Source organism: Corapipo altera, unplaced genomic scaffold (genome assembly GCF_003945725.1).
Source record: "Corapipo altera isolate COAL_440 unplaced genomic scaffold, ASM394572v1 60, whole genome shotgun sequence".
Lineage (NCBI taxonomy): Eukaryota > Metazoa > Chordata > Aves > Passeriformes > Pipridae > Corapipo > Corapipo altera.
The window spans coordinates 2,496,163-2,513,820 of record NW_020884912.1 but is presented as its reverse complement, the minus strand read 5'-3'; the positions used below and the strand labels follow the sequence as shown (position 1 = coordinate 2,513,820).

The 17,658-nt window shown below is 41.0% G+C and overlaps 1 protein-coding gene across 11 annotated transcripts in view; it reads right to left on the bottom strand.

Moving 5' to 3' along the window:
* HIVEP1 (human immunodeficiency virus type I enhancer binding protein 1) overlaps positions 1–17,658 on the bottom strand; it is a 131,383-nt gene that overhangs the window by 53,487 nt on the left and 60,238 nt on the right. For all 11 annotated transcript variants that reach the window (XM_027654074.1, XM_027654076.1, XM_027654073.1 and 8 more), the window contains one exon: positions 7,340–7,393. In XM_027654074.1, coding sequence (XP_027509875.1) covers positions 7,340–7,393 — 54 coding nt within the window. The remainder of the gene's footprint in view (positions 1–7,339; positions 7,394–17,658) is intronic.

The window sequence follows — 17,658 nt, the reverse complement described above, 5'->3', positions numbered from 1 at the left end:
TTTGTCAACAATATGCATCCATTTAACAAGATGGATGACAAAGCAGGGAGCGTTTGGAAGGACTCTGAAGACACAAAATATGTCTACCATGAATCTGCAGCAGAACCTACATTTCTGAACTAAAGTCTCATGCTTTCATTTATAGAGACAAACTTCCTCACTCAAATCTCACTGTTGTTCAATTTACTAGAAAAATAATATTCCAGTTAAAAAACAGCAGATGGGCAAACAAGGTAAAGAGCATTTAATTTTGGTTGCCTCTCCTCCATGCCAACACACTGCTTTGAAGGGACTGTGAGTGTGGGAGGGGAACATATGTGCATGTGGATTGTGCATCTCAAAGAATATTTGCTGCTGGAACGCAATCTCTCCCTCCTTTTCTCTTTCTATGCACAATAGCTCAAAAATCTGTTCACTCTATGGGTGGTTCCACACACCTGTATGGGGACCTAAGAAAGCAAATGGAGAGTCTTACCATTCTGTGTGCAAACTATGACTATAGAGCCACTCCACCAAATACTTTGTCAACCTTTAGGCTTCAGAGACAGATCAGCACCCACTGAGAGTGCTGATGGAGGCTTTAGGTAGCTTCGTAACAGAGGCTGGAAATTGAGGTATATTTCAACAGCACTCCAGAAGTTGCTTCAACCTTGCTGGAGTCCAAACCAGGGCTTTGAATGGTTCTGTCTAGTTGGTTTTTCAGTAAACACTGACAGAACCTGCTGCCATTTGAACAATCACTGATCAAGTCAGGCAAAACACTTGGACCTGCCAACAATGTTTCTGTATGTCAGGATGAAAGTGAAGAGGCAGTACTAATATCAAAGCATGAGACTCTAAAAAGAGAACTGACCTATGTGAAATTCTGATACTGTCTTAGGGACATATCCATGGTACCTGTAGAAGGGAACTCAATCATCACGACAGATCTGTCATAACCACTTGGACTTCTGAAATAAGTGAGAGCTACTTAGAAATCCATCCTCATACACTAATAAGTGAACAGCTATGCTGAGGATCTGAAAGTGATGACACAGGAGAATAAACAGCTTCATCCTCAAATTCCACATGCTGCATCTCCAGCTGCAGGCAAGAAACTGGAAAACCTCTTTAAGGAATGTGAAAGTGATGGAGTGAGAAAGTATAGTAACTTGGCAAATGACAGACTCAACTAGGCGCTAAACAGATTTTAACATAGATCTTTCAACTCAAGTGGCTACTCCAAATAGAGGACTCACTATCAGAATGGTAAACTGCAAGTCACTAACACAGTGCAGTGATCTGAAGCTTAACTAACTTAATATTCCTTTCTGCTATTTACATCACCTTTTCTGCTGGTGAGACTAGGAGTCCTGCAACAAAAAGAGCCACCAGAATACAGATCCTCCTAGTCCATGCTATGGAGCACAGATCTTGAAGGAAAGGTGGTGTTCAAGACATAAACGATTTTTCGAGTAAAGTCAGCTGCAATTATTGAGGTACCAGGTACAAAGCCTCGAATCCCTAATAAGAGAGGCTGAAAACAGGCTTCTCCTTGAAGTTGAGATAGAGAGAGAGATGATGCCATGTCTGGGAAGAGATCAGGAAAAGAGACTGGCAGATGCCTGCATGCCCTTAGAGGGACTGGAAGTCCAATTTCAGAACATATTTGTTACACTGTATATGGCTCGCAGAGACAATCGGTAACCTGTTTAAAATTTTACCTATTGAAAAAATAGATCCAGTCAGTCTACCCACCTTCCCTTCTCCTGCATGTGCTCCTCCATTTTGGCTGGCATATTTTATTTTCTTCACAGGGACTAGTATGGGACTGTGCTCTGTATTTGTGCTGAAAACAGAGTTGATAACACAGGGATGTTTTCATTACTGCTGAGCAGGGCTTATACAGCATCAAGGCCTTTTCTGCTCCTCACACTGCCCCAGCAGTGAGAGGGCTGGGGATTCACAAGGAGCTGGGAGGTGACACAGCCAGGACAGCTGACCCCAGCTGACTCTAGAGATATTCCAGATGATATCATGCTCAGCAATAAAATTGGGGGAAGAAGAAAGAAAGAGGGGGACATCTGGAGTGACGGCATTTGTCACTGTCACACATGATGGACTCCGGCTTTCCTGGAGATGGACAAACATCTGCCTGCTGATAGGAAGTGGTCAGTGAATTCCTTGTTTGTTTTGCTTGTGTGTGTGGCTTTTGCTTTACCTATTAAGCTGTCTTTATCTCAATCCATGAGTTTTCTCACTTTTATAGTCTTTCAATTCCCTTCCTTATCCCACCAGAAGGGAGTAAGCGAGCAGTTGCATGGTGCTTAGTTGCTAGTTGGGGTTAAACCGTGACGTGGCAGAAAGTCAAAAACTTGATCAAGCAAGTGCAGCAGCTTATTCAGGGGGATGAATTCACAGCTGACAAATAAAATAAAACAAAACAAAAAAACCAAGACAGCCTGCAAGTCTAAACTCCAACAACAGTGAGAAACACGTGCATGCCTCCAGTTCATCCCAGCCCACCATATACTCTGTGGATACAGCAACAGCCATGAATGAGAAGGAGAAGGAGGAAATCCATCTTCCATCTGATCTAGAAACTTATCACTGACCCTTTTGGTTGTGACAAGGCAAGAAGCAGTTAACTGAAATGATGTAGTTGAGTCCTACCAGCCTCAAAGACCCCAGGATTGGTGGGCAATATGGAGTATACATCAGGCCATGTGGCAGCCCTTTTGGGGTTCTGTCATACATTTTCCAGGAAATCTTGGTGCTGCTAGAGTTTGTCAACAATTTTAATTCCCCAAACAGCTCCAGAAGCAGAGAGAGAGATTTAGGTGACAGTTTTAGCATTGCTGACACCAGGTATGGGGATAACCAAGTTAGTTCTACTAGTCCTAGAGAATGCAATGACACGAGTGGTGGAGCTGATGTACCCAGGACCCACATTGCTGTGACAGGCAGAGAACTGCTGCAGTGGATAAAGAAGGAAACAAATGCTTACAGAACTTCAGTGGCTGGACTGTTTCTGGGGATGACCAAATCAGAAGCCTCTGTGGCAATTAATCACAAGGATCTAAGAGTACTCAACTTTACCATTCTGGAAGGGAGAGACAGAGAGACTTCCTTGGGATAACTTTCTTAGGAGAATGGTCAGCAGAAGATCAAAGATAAAGCAGGTGGACTGCTTTCCACCTCACAATACCCACTGGGTCCCACACCAGTGAAAACTTCCATTGCCTTCTCAAGCAGAAATTTTCTGTAGTTCAAGCTCACCATCCCTTCCAAGTTTTAAAGGACACCATGTGGAGCAAGACCTTCTCTATCACACTAATGAAACCCTGTAGCTCGGTCAGAAGACGAAATTCAGCCTCAAAGTAGGGGCACACCCAAGTGTAAAACAGCCTTGGGAGATAGCACCAAAGATAAGCAAAGCACAACTTCTACTGAAAACTCAGAGTAGCAATTGGGCAGCAGAGAGGAAATGAATGACCTGAGAATTAGCGACCTTGCACACACTGAGCAAGAAGCTGAACACAGTCCCTAAAGTAACATGTTTCTGGTTTCAAGTGGCCATTTGAATCAAGGCCATTTGAATATCCATAATCTGAATGTATTTGCGGACTACCACTCAAAAAAAAAAATAAAAAACCCAGGACTTTAAGCTGCAGCTTCATAATAAATAATAAAAATCTGCAAACTTGAAAACTATGCCTGCTCATTTACTGTGTCTTTTGCAACTATTTGAGTCTTATTCCAATTTGTACTTAATTTGATTACTATAGCTAACAGCAAAATGAGGTGTTACACATCTTTTTGTAGTCTATTAAATTTAACTTAAATCCCACACATGTATAAAGTTATGACTGATCACTGCACAATGCTACTCAGCAGAAACTCAGCATGATTAAACGTGTGAAAAATTTCTCCCTGCAAATATGTTGTGCCACTGACAACTCTGAGAGACCAGTAGTTAACTTATGATAAAGTCCACAAAATTACATTTCTTAATCATTTCAGACAGGGAATAAACAAATCCAAAGTTATCTAGATGCACTGAAAACCACAATAAATTAACAAAAAGGAAAAATATACAATCATACTTCACATGAATCTGTACACACTGGACTGTGATTTAAAATAATTTATGTGGATAAGTGCACATTTTTATTTACTTGTTTAGCTTAAAACATAGATTTTCTTTTTTCAGTGGCCTTCAGACTCTAGAGTTTCAAATAAAAAATTTGTTTACTTCATGTTACTAAGAAATTGATCTATAAAGACATTTAAGAAACTAAAAAAAACCAAAATAGCAGAGGACATTTTTAATTTGAAAAGAGTAACCTTATTATCTCAGTTATTTCTATATCAGTTTTCATCGTAAGCATTTATTTTTCTATTGCCAGTCATAAGAATTTAGGTTAGAAGCCAAAAATTAAGCCAAATATCTGATTCTGAGATGCTGAGTACTACCACCACATAAATCTTTGTAACCTCATCCCTTTCAGAGTATATAATTAAATTTACACTAGAGAATTTATCTTCCTTTATGCAAAGATGTTACTGGGCCACACATCAGAACAAATGCCTGAAAGCAGAGGTTAGCTCATCTTTAGCTTGAACCTGTCCTTTAAAAAAATTATCCAGAGCAATATTACTTTTGCAAGGCCAACAGCAACAACAACAGAGAGCTATAATTTACGTGCCAAGTTTTTTACATTTGGATGACAATGCCACTTATCCATGATCCACTAAACAGAAATATGTAAGAACTATTTAGCAGAATGTCTAGTTTGTAAAAAGTCTCTGTAAACACTCAAAGAACTGCTACTACTGCCTAGCCACTCATGTTTTTTCTCTTCCACCTTTTACAAATACATAGAGTAACATCACAGTCCTGGTGCCCAGACGAGACAGTTTGTATTAAACCTTCCCTTGAAAAATGAAACCAGTTATGAGCTTGGTGAAAAGAAAGCTGAGCTAGGTATGTACAAGATTTATAAAATCATGAAGGCAGTAGATAAGGTGAGTGTAGAACTGCTACTTAACAAATTGCACAGCACCAGGGGACATCTGCTGAAAACCGAAGAAAAATCTGAAATTGAGGAGAAAAGATAAAATCGTGCGCTTTTAACATGATTGCTAATGAACTACTGCAGTTTGCTGCCAGAAAATGGTGGATGCAAACAGCATTTAATCAAATGTATTCTGAGATAACAGCTCCATAAATGTCTATATACTAAAATGATGAGGTAGACATCCCTAAATCCTGCATCTCTGGACATTATAAGGGGAACAGACTAAAGAAGTGGCCAGGCTTATGCGCTGTCCGTAAACAGTATGTCCCATTGCCATTTAGAGGCCAAATGCTGGGTTGGGGAGACCCTGCTGAGACCCTCCTGGGTATTTCTTCTGCTCTCCAATCTTCAAAAAGTTTTGAAGTTCATTGTTGCAAAAGATAATAAACCTTCAATGATAAAGCACCAAGGATAAAGCACACTGTTCACAGATGTGCCACAGGCCAGACAGGCAGACTACCTACCCAGAACAAGCCAAAGCACTGACACAAGGTACTGCTAGAGGAAAACATGCCAAATCTGGCAGCCCAAGAGAAGTGAGGCTGCTGCTGCTCTATGCCCCCAGGTCCAATCAGTAGCAAGGCTGAAAATGGCTTCCCAACAGGGACACATACACAGAGTAAACATATACATATGGCTATATACATACGTACGCTACGTACATATATATGGCTGGACATACAGATCACAGACAGACACTCTCAGCACTCCTACCTCATGCTGCTCTCTGATCTGGCTAAGCAGGACTAAGGTCCATTAATGGGAATATATCTTTGTGTCCAAGGTGGATCTCAGCAGCAGCTAGGCTCAGAAACTCAGTCTGCCCAGTAGTCAGCCCTGGATCCCAGTCTCCCCAGTTGCTGAATCTGGACATATCAGCCCTCAAGGATGCAGCCCCATTTGCTTGTACAGACCACTGCACCCACAGCCAGACCTGTTCAGGACTCCCTGATCCCTACAGACCCTCTCTTGTGCTCTTGTCCCTATAGACCAGCATCCACTCTCAACCCAGAGATGGCCCTCAGAGACCTCCAAACCCACTCCATCCCCCAGCCCACTTTACCTACTCACTGACTCACTCATTATCTTTGCCAGCAATCACACCCATACTCACCCCAGTTGCTGCACGACAGATAACCCCCTCTACACCCATACACCCAGGGAGTAAAAGAGCCCCTTACTGGAGAAAGTTGAAGGTGGAGTTATTGAGGAGACAGAACAGACTGTGCAGGTCAGGAGCAGATTGTGGCCAGACAAGTGCCCTGGCCAGTCCCTGCTGGCATGCAAACCAACCTTTTATTCAGTTATCTACTCCCCACATTTGTTCCTTCCCACATCACCCAAATCCCTCACTCTTCTCCACCTTTGGTTCATCTCCTAGACATTCCATAGTATGTTCCGCGCAATTCCCTAAAGCTTTTCCCCTGCATCCCCCAATGTGTCCCACACCCCCAGCCAGTAATGCTCTTAGCCCAAAAAGTGAACTGGGGTGCCGCTCCCTTATTGCACATGGTGATAGGTTTCACTCCTGGATGCTGGGCTGAGGCTCTGCAGGGACAGGCCTGGGAGGAGACTAACAGGATGTCCTTTTCTCTGAGTCCTTAATCTGGGTTTCTGCCTGCCCCTGTGCTCCTCTGGGTTGTGGAGATGGACCTCTCATGGCTTGCCCATGATGGGCCCAGTACCAGCTTGGCAAAGTTCTGTTTGGGCTCCCCACTCTGTATCTGGGCATCTCTGTGGGTGTGCAGATGAGCTTTATCACACAATCAAACAGGCACCACTGCAGTCAGCCAGCCTTGAAATGCAACGACTTTCTGCCAGCTTTCAGAGTTCTAACACACAGATTAAATCTGCCACAGGTCACCTGTTTTTTAAAATGAGTTGTGATGATCAGTTCCCTTTCAGCATCTCTTAGAAATCATCAAATATTGCTCACCATGAACCAAATATGGTTATTAATGATCAGGTAAATCATATAATGAAGCAGGAGTTAGCACAGGTTGTAGTCAGTAAGCGCACGTCCCTAACGCTACAGCTTCAGCAATCTCATCAAGGTCAAGGCAGCTACTTGAGTGGTTAAAACAAAGCCTTTGTGCCTCAGCAGAATTGGGGCCTCACACACAGAGCTCCTGATCTGCAGACAGATATGCCTTAGGCCTCATCCAGTACCCAGCCCAGTGCAGTCTTTTCACTGACACAACAGGCATGCTTTGGATCAGCCTCTAGGATCACAATACATTCATTTTTTTCAATTTCATTTTTTTGGGTTTGTTTATTACCTCTCTGTTGCTCTTCTGTTCCATTAAGTTGCTTTTGTGCTTCTTCAATTTTGTCTGCAAGAAAGAGAAGTCATTATTAAAATACATATACAAAACGCACAAGATTTTAGTAAGTCATTTACTGCAATCCATCTTGAAATATCTGCTTATATTTAGGAGTGATACCATTCATGTGTAAATATGTGGTACATTATGAGTAATACAGCCATATAAAATTTTATCATGTTTTACCAGGGAGGCTATTGACATGTTAAATTACACGGAACTGCCGAAAGAGAAGCACTGGCATCGGATCTGCAGTCAACAGCTAATCCCACTGTGGCTTTGTACCATCTATAATAATATATGCAGTCAGGGGACTCTCTGGAATAGGTATTATGGTGCATTACAGAGCATTTTAATACATTTCTGAAAAATGCTGTTAGAACAAGACAATGTGGCATTAAACACACTGATAGAAACAGCAAACAGGATTTGCTAAGTGAAGCAATGAACCCAATACTGTCACACAGGGGTAGGAGGGGGCAAGCAGCAGCCCCAACCTTACTCCTCTGTGAAATTACAGGAAATTTCCATATACACAGTGGGAGCAACAAGAGGCCTTGAGTCTTTACTCTCTCCCTGTCTTCACAGTTCACTTGCTGCCCCCCAGACACATTGGTGTTGGAATGAGAATTGTGCTTCTCCCGCTGTTGCACAGAAGGCACAGAAGGTTCTGTGGGAAGAGGAGACCTCGTTCTGCACGTGCATGTGCTTGCATGTGCAGAACAAGAAGCAAGGGGCAACTGGAATAAATAAATATTTGACACCCATTTCTTTTTGGTAGCAAACAGTCCCCTGAGTGGCTTCAGGATTAGAAGTCGTGTTGATAAGAAGCAGCAGCAGTGGGAGAGGCTGAGCTCTACATCAAACTATGGCCTGACCAGTCTAGATCTGAGCTTGAAAGATGGTTTTCAGATACAACCGATCATTTTCCAAAATACCTGGGAAAACCTTTTTTTCTTCTATTATCTTTTTTCTTTTCCCTTGGTGGGGGCTGTTTTTATTAACAGAATGTATCTGGATTCATCCTAAACCTCTCAAACTCTACTGGTACAACTCAAGAAACACCAGACTTTATGGCTGCCATGCACAGAAGGAGGACGATAGCTCTGCAAAGCCCTCAACCTCTTTCTTCACGAACGTTGAGGCTTTACTCAGTCTGACTTTTACTCATCCTTCCTATACAACACAAGGTTTCTAGAAAATGGTCCTTTCTTCAACACACTGCTAAATTGATGGGTTTAAATGACTTCTCTATTATTTGTCAGCTGAACCACTCAAGCACGTTGGAACCATTTGTTCACAGCTGAAGTTTGAATTTGTTTCCCAATTATTTTCTCAGTAGAACCAAATAATTATAACTGAATCAAACCCTTCTTGCAGGCGTTGAGTTTTGTTGAGCAGTTCTGCATTTCTGTTTTTCAGAACAAGTACCAGGTTTCCTTCCTCACTAAAGCTCAGTAATTTCTCTGCTGTACATTGTCCCAGAGAATTAACCAAAACATCTCACAAGGAGGTTAACGTGGCAGACTCCCAGAGGTTCTAATGAGAAAGACTACCACTGCATTTTAAAAGCCAAACTTCTTCCTGCTTTTCAGGCTAGTGAGACATACATACATATTTAAAGGGAAGTTTTATCACAATTTCTTTTGTACTGACTTACTGGCTGCTGAAGACAAAAACAAACAACTCCAAAAGAGAACAACCCTTCACCAGCTCTTTCCCAAGCCAGTTATGCAGGCTTACTTTAAACACTGAAGACATGATATTTAACACCTTCCTGTATTTTAGTTACTGCTGAAATATTAGATGCATTAATGCATCTTTTTATAGAAAGGGCCAAATAAGTCGTAAATAACCATTTCTAACAAAATAAGAGGAAAAGTAAACAACGCATCCTTTATACACGTGCCACCAAAGCTATCAGAGAAAAATGTATCTAACAATGCTATCCTGTTTTCCCACAGATTATTCCTTTGCAGAAGGGTGATGGAAGAAGCAACTCACAAAGTTGCACAACAGTTGATGAAATACATGAATACACAGAAAAAGAAAAATCAACAAACTAACCTGTAAATGAAGCATTAATATTTACCAAAAAGCAACAAGAAATCAAACCCATAGTTTGGCTGTCATACTCACTTCCCCTCTGTTTAGAGATACATCTAACATGCAATATACAGTGTTTCTGCATTCACAGGATGTAAAAGATTAGTCATCAAAACTTAAGTACACAGGTAACTGGAGTTTCATTATTAAAATAATTATCTGCATATTTCACATAAATGCTAGAAGAAATATATGCATTTAAATTCACAATCATCCTATTTTATAGAGAAAAATTTGGAACCATGCTACATTAGACTGCCAGAAAGATTAAATGCTTTCATCTCCTTAGCTGAATTCTCTTTCTCTTAGTGGAAAAAAATCAGTTCCTATCAGTAATTCCCAGCCACTTCTTTGTCAGACTATAATTCCAAACAAAGAACCACAGATAGCAGAAATAATAGCTAGGTAAACGTGTTTGGTACACAGCCAGAAAGTCTCCTACACTTCCTGCATCTCCTGATACATTTTCCCCAATGAATTATATTTGCTGCATTTATGTCTCCATACCTATGGAGGTATCCCTGTGCAGAACAGTTTTGAGCACTGTGAACACTGAAAAAACTCAAATGGTGCCGGAAGCCGAGAGCAATGACTTGGACTGTAAATGAGGCATGGGTATTAACATCAGTCTAAGGCTAAATGTTTTACTGAAGGTCTACATCCTCATAATGGTTGATATCACACAGATACTTGCTCTGGTTATTACACCAAGGCATGTTTACAAAATCCACGGCAGCTGCTTCCCAGGCTGCTGCATTTCACAACTATGGATCCTATATAGGCAACTGCCTTACAAACCGCTGTGTTTCAGCCTGGAGGGAAGAACTGGGTTATCTCTAGGGGCCATGGAGCAGGTGGTGAGAGCAGGCTTGGAGCCAAGTACCCCATCAACACCAAAAGGCAGCCTCCCCAGGTCTTCTGCCAGCTCGCAGGTATGCCAGCAATAACTTGGTAACTACATCAAATTTATATTATCCAGTCATCTCCTTCTCTTGTGTCTCATTAAATTAGCTGTACGTCAAACATCTTAACGAAGATTATTACAGACAACATACCATATTCTTTCATAATTATATTATAGGTGCTCTAATGGTACATACCTTTGAAAACTCTTTATAAGCAAAAAATACATCATACAAAAATCATCTGCAAAGCCCCAGAGGACCTGAAAACTGACAGGTCCTCTATTATTTGGAACTAACATTATCCAATCCAATACTTGCTTGGTTTTGTATTATTTCAGAATTAAACCTGTGATACTGTCTAACCCGAAAATTTTACAAAGGTAGCATTTCTTTATCACCGGAACATTATTTACTTCTATTAGGATAAGAGAAAGCAATTTAACTAATGGAAATTTCTAATATATGGTAGGTATGGCACCCTCTTTATTTCCTATAAATGTCAGAATAGCACATATCTTGACTGCTTTACTCTAAGAGCTGTCCTAACGTCCCCACCTTCAGCAGACAGCCTTCTGGAGTAGTACACATCTAGAGGAAAATGACAGTGACAGACACACTCTCATTTAAGATGGGACACTTCTCACCAAGTGCTTAGTAGAGGGGAAAAATGAAGCCACAATGAAAGAGAAAATCATCATATGCATCACTGTATAGAAAGGAGATTCCACATGACAGTAGTGTAACAAGCCAGCTCTTGTGGTTATCCCAGGCAGGTGCATGCCACAAAAATGCAAATCACATGTAACATCATGTTTTATTTATATCTATGTAGTACATACACACACATACCTGCACGCATGTAAAAGAAAATGAACAACATGTGTGCAACGGTTTTTCTTACTCCAGCATTAAACCTTTTCATGTTGTTCTCTAACACAGCTCTCCCAGCAGGTATCTGCTGTGTGGAAACATCATCAAATTCCTTGAGGTTTTAAATATATAATGCAACTGTGCTTTTTAGAAATGCAAGGAAGGAGACTGGCACACAGTAAAATATGCGTCTTGTTTTACACACCTCCCACTGTGATAGATTGTTAAATGGATACCAGCAGTCTGAGTTAGATATGATGGTGCTGTGGTGGGTTTTTAAACGAAAAAATAAACCAGGCTTTTCAATAGCTTTACATTCTCTGTTTTTGATCTTCACTGAAAGATATAACCTCGCAGATTTTAATTAATTCACAAATCCAATACAGTTTATAGAGGGGTTTTTTTAAATATATCAATGTATACCAACTTGAACATGTCTACATGTATAAGAAATGCATAAGAATTTTTAGAAAGATTTTAAAGGCCTTATTTTTTTGGTGAGTTCAGGAAGGAAAATAAAGGTTAGGAATTTCAGCAAGGAAAGCAGAAATACTGAAAAGTGTGAGGTTTGCAAAATATGAAACCAGTAACTTCTGACAGTAATTTAAGCTGGAGTAAAATAAATTGTCCAGTTGTGGGTTTGTTTGTGGGTTTTCATCTCTTGGTTTTTTTTTTGTTCACAAGAGTCCCCATGTCAGCATAATGGGATGACTTAGTCCTGTTGAACAAGTCGCCCCATACAATGACAACACACAGAGGAATGAAGAAGTAGTCACTGAGGAAGACCTACTTATAAGCCACCAGGAAAGCTTACGTGGGAGTGGTGGGTGAGAAAAGTTCATTAAGCTTTTGCAAACTGCCCAAACATGAGTATTTTTCATTGTGCATATTTGCATGTGTCTGTATCACCGTAAAAAGGGGATTTTTTTGACTTCTTGTTGAAGACATACAATTACTGCTCTAAAACAATAAAGAGGGCTCTGGTTTTGGTTTGTTTGTTTGTTTGTTTTTTTATAAATCACACATACTCAGTTTATGCATAAGTGGAAAATTAGCAGATTTAAACCATATTGGATACTGAGAACAGGTTACTTCATCAAAACTTAAAAAGTACAAGCTTATATTTTGCCTGAAAGGCTAGGGTTATATGTTCAAATACTTAACCAAAACAGCTGGAAGGAAAATGTCAGCATATTTTTTACCTTCAGTTAGAGACAAGAACAACTCTCAGCCTTAGGCCTGAGTCATCACAAAAATACCTCCTTTGCAAAACAGTTTCAGATGGCAACAGTTTTTCTTCTTGCAAGAAGAGGGCAAGAGATAAGAGGCCAAGACCTTGTGTGGAAATCTCCATCTTCAGACTATTGAAACCTGCCAGGCTAAAGTGTCAGTAAAGTGCTTCACTTTTCATTGGATGAGAAGTGCCTGAAAGCACTTAATATTAAATAAATTAAACAAACAAACAATAAAAAAAATACCCTGAGCACCAGACAGGCAGTGCAGAGTGGCCCAGCTTATAAAACATAAAATCATAGAATGCCATGGGTTGGAAGGGACCCTAGAGACTATATAGTTCTAACCACCCCAGCCATGGGCAGGGACACCTTCCAGTAGACCAGGTTGCTCAAAGCCCCATCCAACCTGGCCTAGAACACCTCCAGGACTCAGATTTGACAGGGAGGGACCTGAGCCCACCACCACTTCCCATCTGAGCCATTACACACCTCCCCCAGAGGTGAGACCCGTGTTCTGAGCACCAGTGCCCATGCAGTGCAGGCAGAGGCAGGGCAGGAAGGAAGGGCAGCCCTGTGAAGCTGATGAATGACGTAGGAAGCTGATGCAAGCTTGGAGCATTTCCCAGATGGCAGGTTTCCATGGCAGTGTTTAATTCCAAGGCACCCTGCCTACAGCTGGGGGGTACCCACCTGGGACTAGAGGGGATGCAGAAGCGCCCACGCCCCACAGCAAGGGGGCTGTGATGCTTGTCTTTTCCCTTTTGCTAGGAGGAGGAAAGGCTCTTTGCAACCTGCTAAAACAAGAACACCGTAGTCCCAGTGTATTTTGGTTAACTGAGATGAATCCCAAAACTTCCTTTAACCAGCTAATTAAGAAAAACAATAAAGGAAAAAAAAACCCCAAACCAAACCCCAAGAGTCTTGTCTGTACAAGGCCCCCATTAGGTTAATTGAGGGGCGGTGCAGCCAGTGGGGCGGGAGGTGGGATGCTGCCTCTTGCCTGTTTCTCGGTAGGAGCAGAGGCTCGGCAGGCCCCTGCATGCAGGCGGCCCCGCACAGCGGGACAGCCTCCAAACTGGAAACCAAGGCAGCACAGCCGGGGTCCCAACTGCACTCTGGGGACGGCAGCACTGTCATTCGCTGCTGAAGGCGGGGACACTGCAGTCAGGAGGTGCAAGGGGAGGAGGATCCGAGCATCTGAGGATGCCTTTGATGGCCCCAAGTTCACATTGCTGCCTATAAACACCTACAAAGCTGGCACACAGCAGGAAGAAGGCATTTCACAAAACGCATTGAATGAAGCACTCTTCTCACTCAGATTTAAATCTACTTTTAATTAGAAACCACTTTTCTGTCCCCATACATTTCCTTTTTCCAATTTAATGAGGAACTCTCAAGATTAAAAGAGATCAGATGAGGAAACACAGTCCCTTCATCTTCTCTGTAATTTTATAGTGTGGAAATTTGACATTTTTTGACATATGGTTTATTTTGTTGTTTCTCCTTTCCTGTTTGGGGCTTAGAGAATCACAGCACCACAGCTTAATGGGTTGCCAAATGCTGAGCCTGATCACTGGCAGCATGGATGTCTGCAGCCTACCAAAAATGCAAGTGAAACAGATTAAACCTTATGTTTATTAGAAGCTACTGGGTTTGAAGACTGTACAGCTGAAAGAGAAAGGGGGAAAAAAGACCTCTTAAAAATTATATAAATTTTAAACTCTTAGCAACTAGCAGGGTGATGCAGGAGCAGTTGTCATATTAAAAATTATCAACTACCTTTTTAAACATCTAAAATGAGATTTTAAACATCTTAAAATGTTCAGCTAGTCATTATAACCTTGCCTAATGACCTGTTTGATGAGTTTTTCAGAAAAAAATGATGCATTTTCATTTTAATGTCAACTTTGAATGCTCATCATACTCCCTGCCATATATAATTATTTGCATTTAAAAATGAAGAACCCATGACAGATACTTTACATAATCCCGTTGAAAACAGAAGATAAAATCCCTCCTCTTATTATTATCCATTTTAAGAAAAAAAGAGGGTTGCGAAAATACAATCTAAAATCTCCAGCTTAAACTTGTTTCAACAATGATCTGCTATACAGTATATACAATGAAAACAGTCAATGGAGAGGTTGTATATAAATTAAATATATAACGGCTTTATTCTTGGCATCACATATACCACTCAAGAATGATAAGGGCTCCTAATGAGGTTGACAAGGTGTAGGTGCATAAGTTACACAAGCACCTTACTCTATCCCTGTGTCATTAATTTATGACTGGGGAGCTTTCAAGCTTTTTCTTGTTTGTTTGTTTACATAATTTGAATTTTTACTGCGAGGCTTTTAAATTCATTAAAAACTGAGCACGGGGGGGGGGGGGGGGGGGGGGGAAAAAAAATGTTTTGGTTGGCTGGCACCTCACAGAAAGATATAAAAACAAGCAAGGCACCTGTGGGGACAGGCACAGTAGCTGCCAAGCATAAAATTTCAGAAGTGTATCTTCAGAAATACCTCCTGCCTGGCACCTTCTCATGCTGCATAGTGCAAGGGTAGCACTTTCCACAGCTAGCTCCTTTTTCACCTGCCCCACAAAGCCAGGTGATCTGGCATCCTGTGTTGTGCTTCTGAGAGCACCAGCTGAGTAGCCAGAGATAATTCATTTACACGTTGTCTCCCTCCGGTACCGAATTACAAACACAGGTACTGATTGCATTCCATTTGCGTGCAATTATCCATCTAGCCATCTAGCACAATAATTACCCCATTGCTATGCTGATCCTGGAGCATTGTTTTGCCCCACTGCCACATTCCAGCTGCCTACTTAGGACAGGGTGATGATTATTATCACTAAAATCTGTGTAATAATTATTTAACAGCCTCTAGGGTATTCTCTGTTCGAGGCTTAATTTTGGCTTTCAGTTTTGTTTTTTTTTTTTCCTATACCTAACCCAGTATAGGTGCTAGAAGTTAAAATATTAAAGCTCTAGTTCACCACCTTCTCCAAGCTGCTGCTATGAGCACCTTCATACCTTCTGCACTGAGACAGGTTCCCTCCTCCAGTAGGTTTACTGGCCTATGATCTGTTGTCCCCAAACTGGAAAAAGGTGTGGTTTTCACTGATTTTTTTTTTTTTTTTTTTTTTTAAGTCTGACATAGAGATTAAATAAATGCCAGTGAAATACCTGCAACCATTTAAAAAAACCAAACAAACCAAACGACCAACAAACTAACAACGTTTCCACTCACTGGAAACATATGTCAAAATAGTACATGGAGCCCAAAAGATTTCTTTTAATTCTCTGTTTTCTCAAATACAGAACCTAAACCAAACAGTGGAGCCAGCCACTTCCCGGCCAAATTGGGAAAAATGTTTCCATCCATCTTTCTGGTACTCTAAAAGCATTTGTTCTCAACTGCAAGGCTGCTGAGGGAGGGTTTTCCCAAGACAAAAAGGCACAAAACTGGTTCAACTGGTAGAACAACACTGAGAGTGTTATATCACCTGAGAAAACAGCATAAAGGCTTTCTGCAAGTTCTTTGAGGGGTCAAACTTCTATGTAATTTCTTCTTCTATTTATGGATTTCCTCAAACAGCACCAAGTTTACAAGGCAGACATAAGGTAAGTAGATACATTCAGCACTAGGAACCTATAGCATCAACAACCCTGTTTAAACACAGATTAATTTTCTTAAGCTTAGCATATACCTCAAAAATCCTCTCTTTGCTGAGATCCCAAAATCTTGATAGAAATGGTTTAAATTATTAGATCTTTAATAGGACTTTGAATATTGAAGTTCTTAAGTATTAAGATGGACAATAAATAGTACTGCTGGCTAAGGAAAAAGAAAATTATTGATGACTAACAAAAAATGAAACAAATCAAAAGCCTACAAGTCAAGCCAAAAGTCCAGCCCAACATCTTGGCTCCAGCAGCAGCTGATAGCAGAAGTCAAGGGAAAAGCAAGTCCTGGATTCTGAAGCCATGCCAGTCTAAAGTGAGCCCCAGGAGCTGTACTTAAATGTCAGATTATTCCTACATTAGTTTCTCCAAGTGGGTTTTGAATTCATGGCAGCTTTTCACATCTCTCTTCTTCAAACTGCAGGGCCTCATCTACTTAAATCATTCTTCACACAAAAGCTGTTCAATAGACTTATGACCTCTGCGGCTTTTGCAGTGCCATTTTATCCTCTTTGGAGATGGAAGTGAAGAAGGGAAAGGCAATTAGGAGGAAGACATCAGAATCGATCCCACTGTTCGTGATGAAGGCACACCACAGATGCTACTGTAACAGATATGTTTTTCTGTACTACTGCCATCAACATTCCTAATGTTTAATTTGTTTTTTGACAGCTAGCGAGTACACAGTTGACTTCTCCCCACAAATACATGACCCCCAGTTCTCATGCCCAAGTGTTAACAACTCAAGTTAAATGAAAAGTCTGAATATTTTTCCTGTGGACACCACTTTGCATTTATCTGCACTGAATTTCACTTGTCATTTTGTAATACGGTTGCACAGCAACCTAATGTCATTTTGAAATCCTTTGCATTTTCATCTGCATCTTTATCTCCATCAAATCGGCAACACTGCCATTCACTATGCCTGCTCTTTTCCCAGATCACTCAAGCAAACGGGAATCAACAGAGGCACATTTCTATTAACTGTAAAACAGCAGGCAGTGTTTGTCTGTTAAGGAGTAGATATCGACTGCAAAATGTGTAAATATCAGCTTCTCAATAAATTTACACACAAGAGATTTTTCTCCTGGGGTATGTTGGGAGAGTTGACTTGATACTCTGTCTTTCTTCTTTTAAACCTTGTCCTTACTTCCAACCTGTCTTTAAAATCCAGCCCGTCCAAACAACATCATCCCTACACCACGCAGATCAAAGTACAAAGTGCCTCTGGGTCATCACCTCCAGCCACCCTGCCCACTCCTTCCTCACCAGCTCCTGCCAGTGCTGGAGCATCTTCATGTAGCATCTTTATAATTGGACTGACTCTAACACACAGCTTAGGGCTTCTTCCAGCCTGAAGGGCAGCTGCCATTTCATGCTACTTGGTAAATCCCCTTTGAACAGGGCTGCAAAATCACACCTTCAAATTCAAAATTCCTCTTTAGTATAACTAAACATTAAATA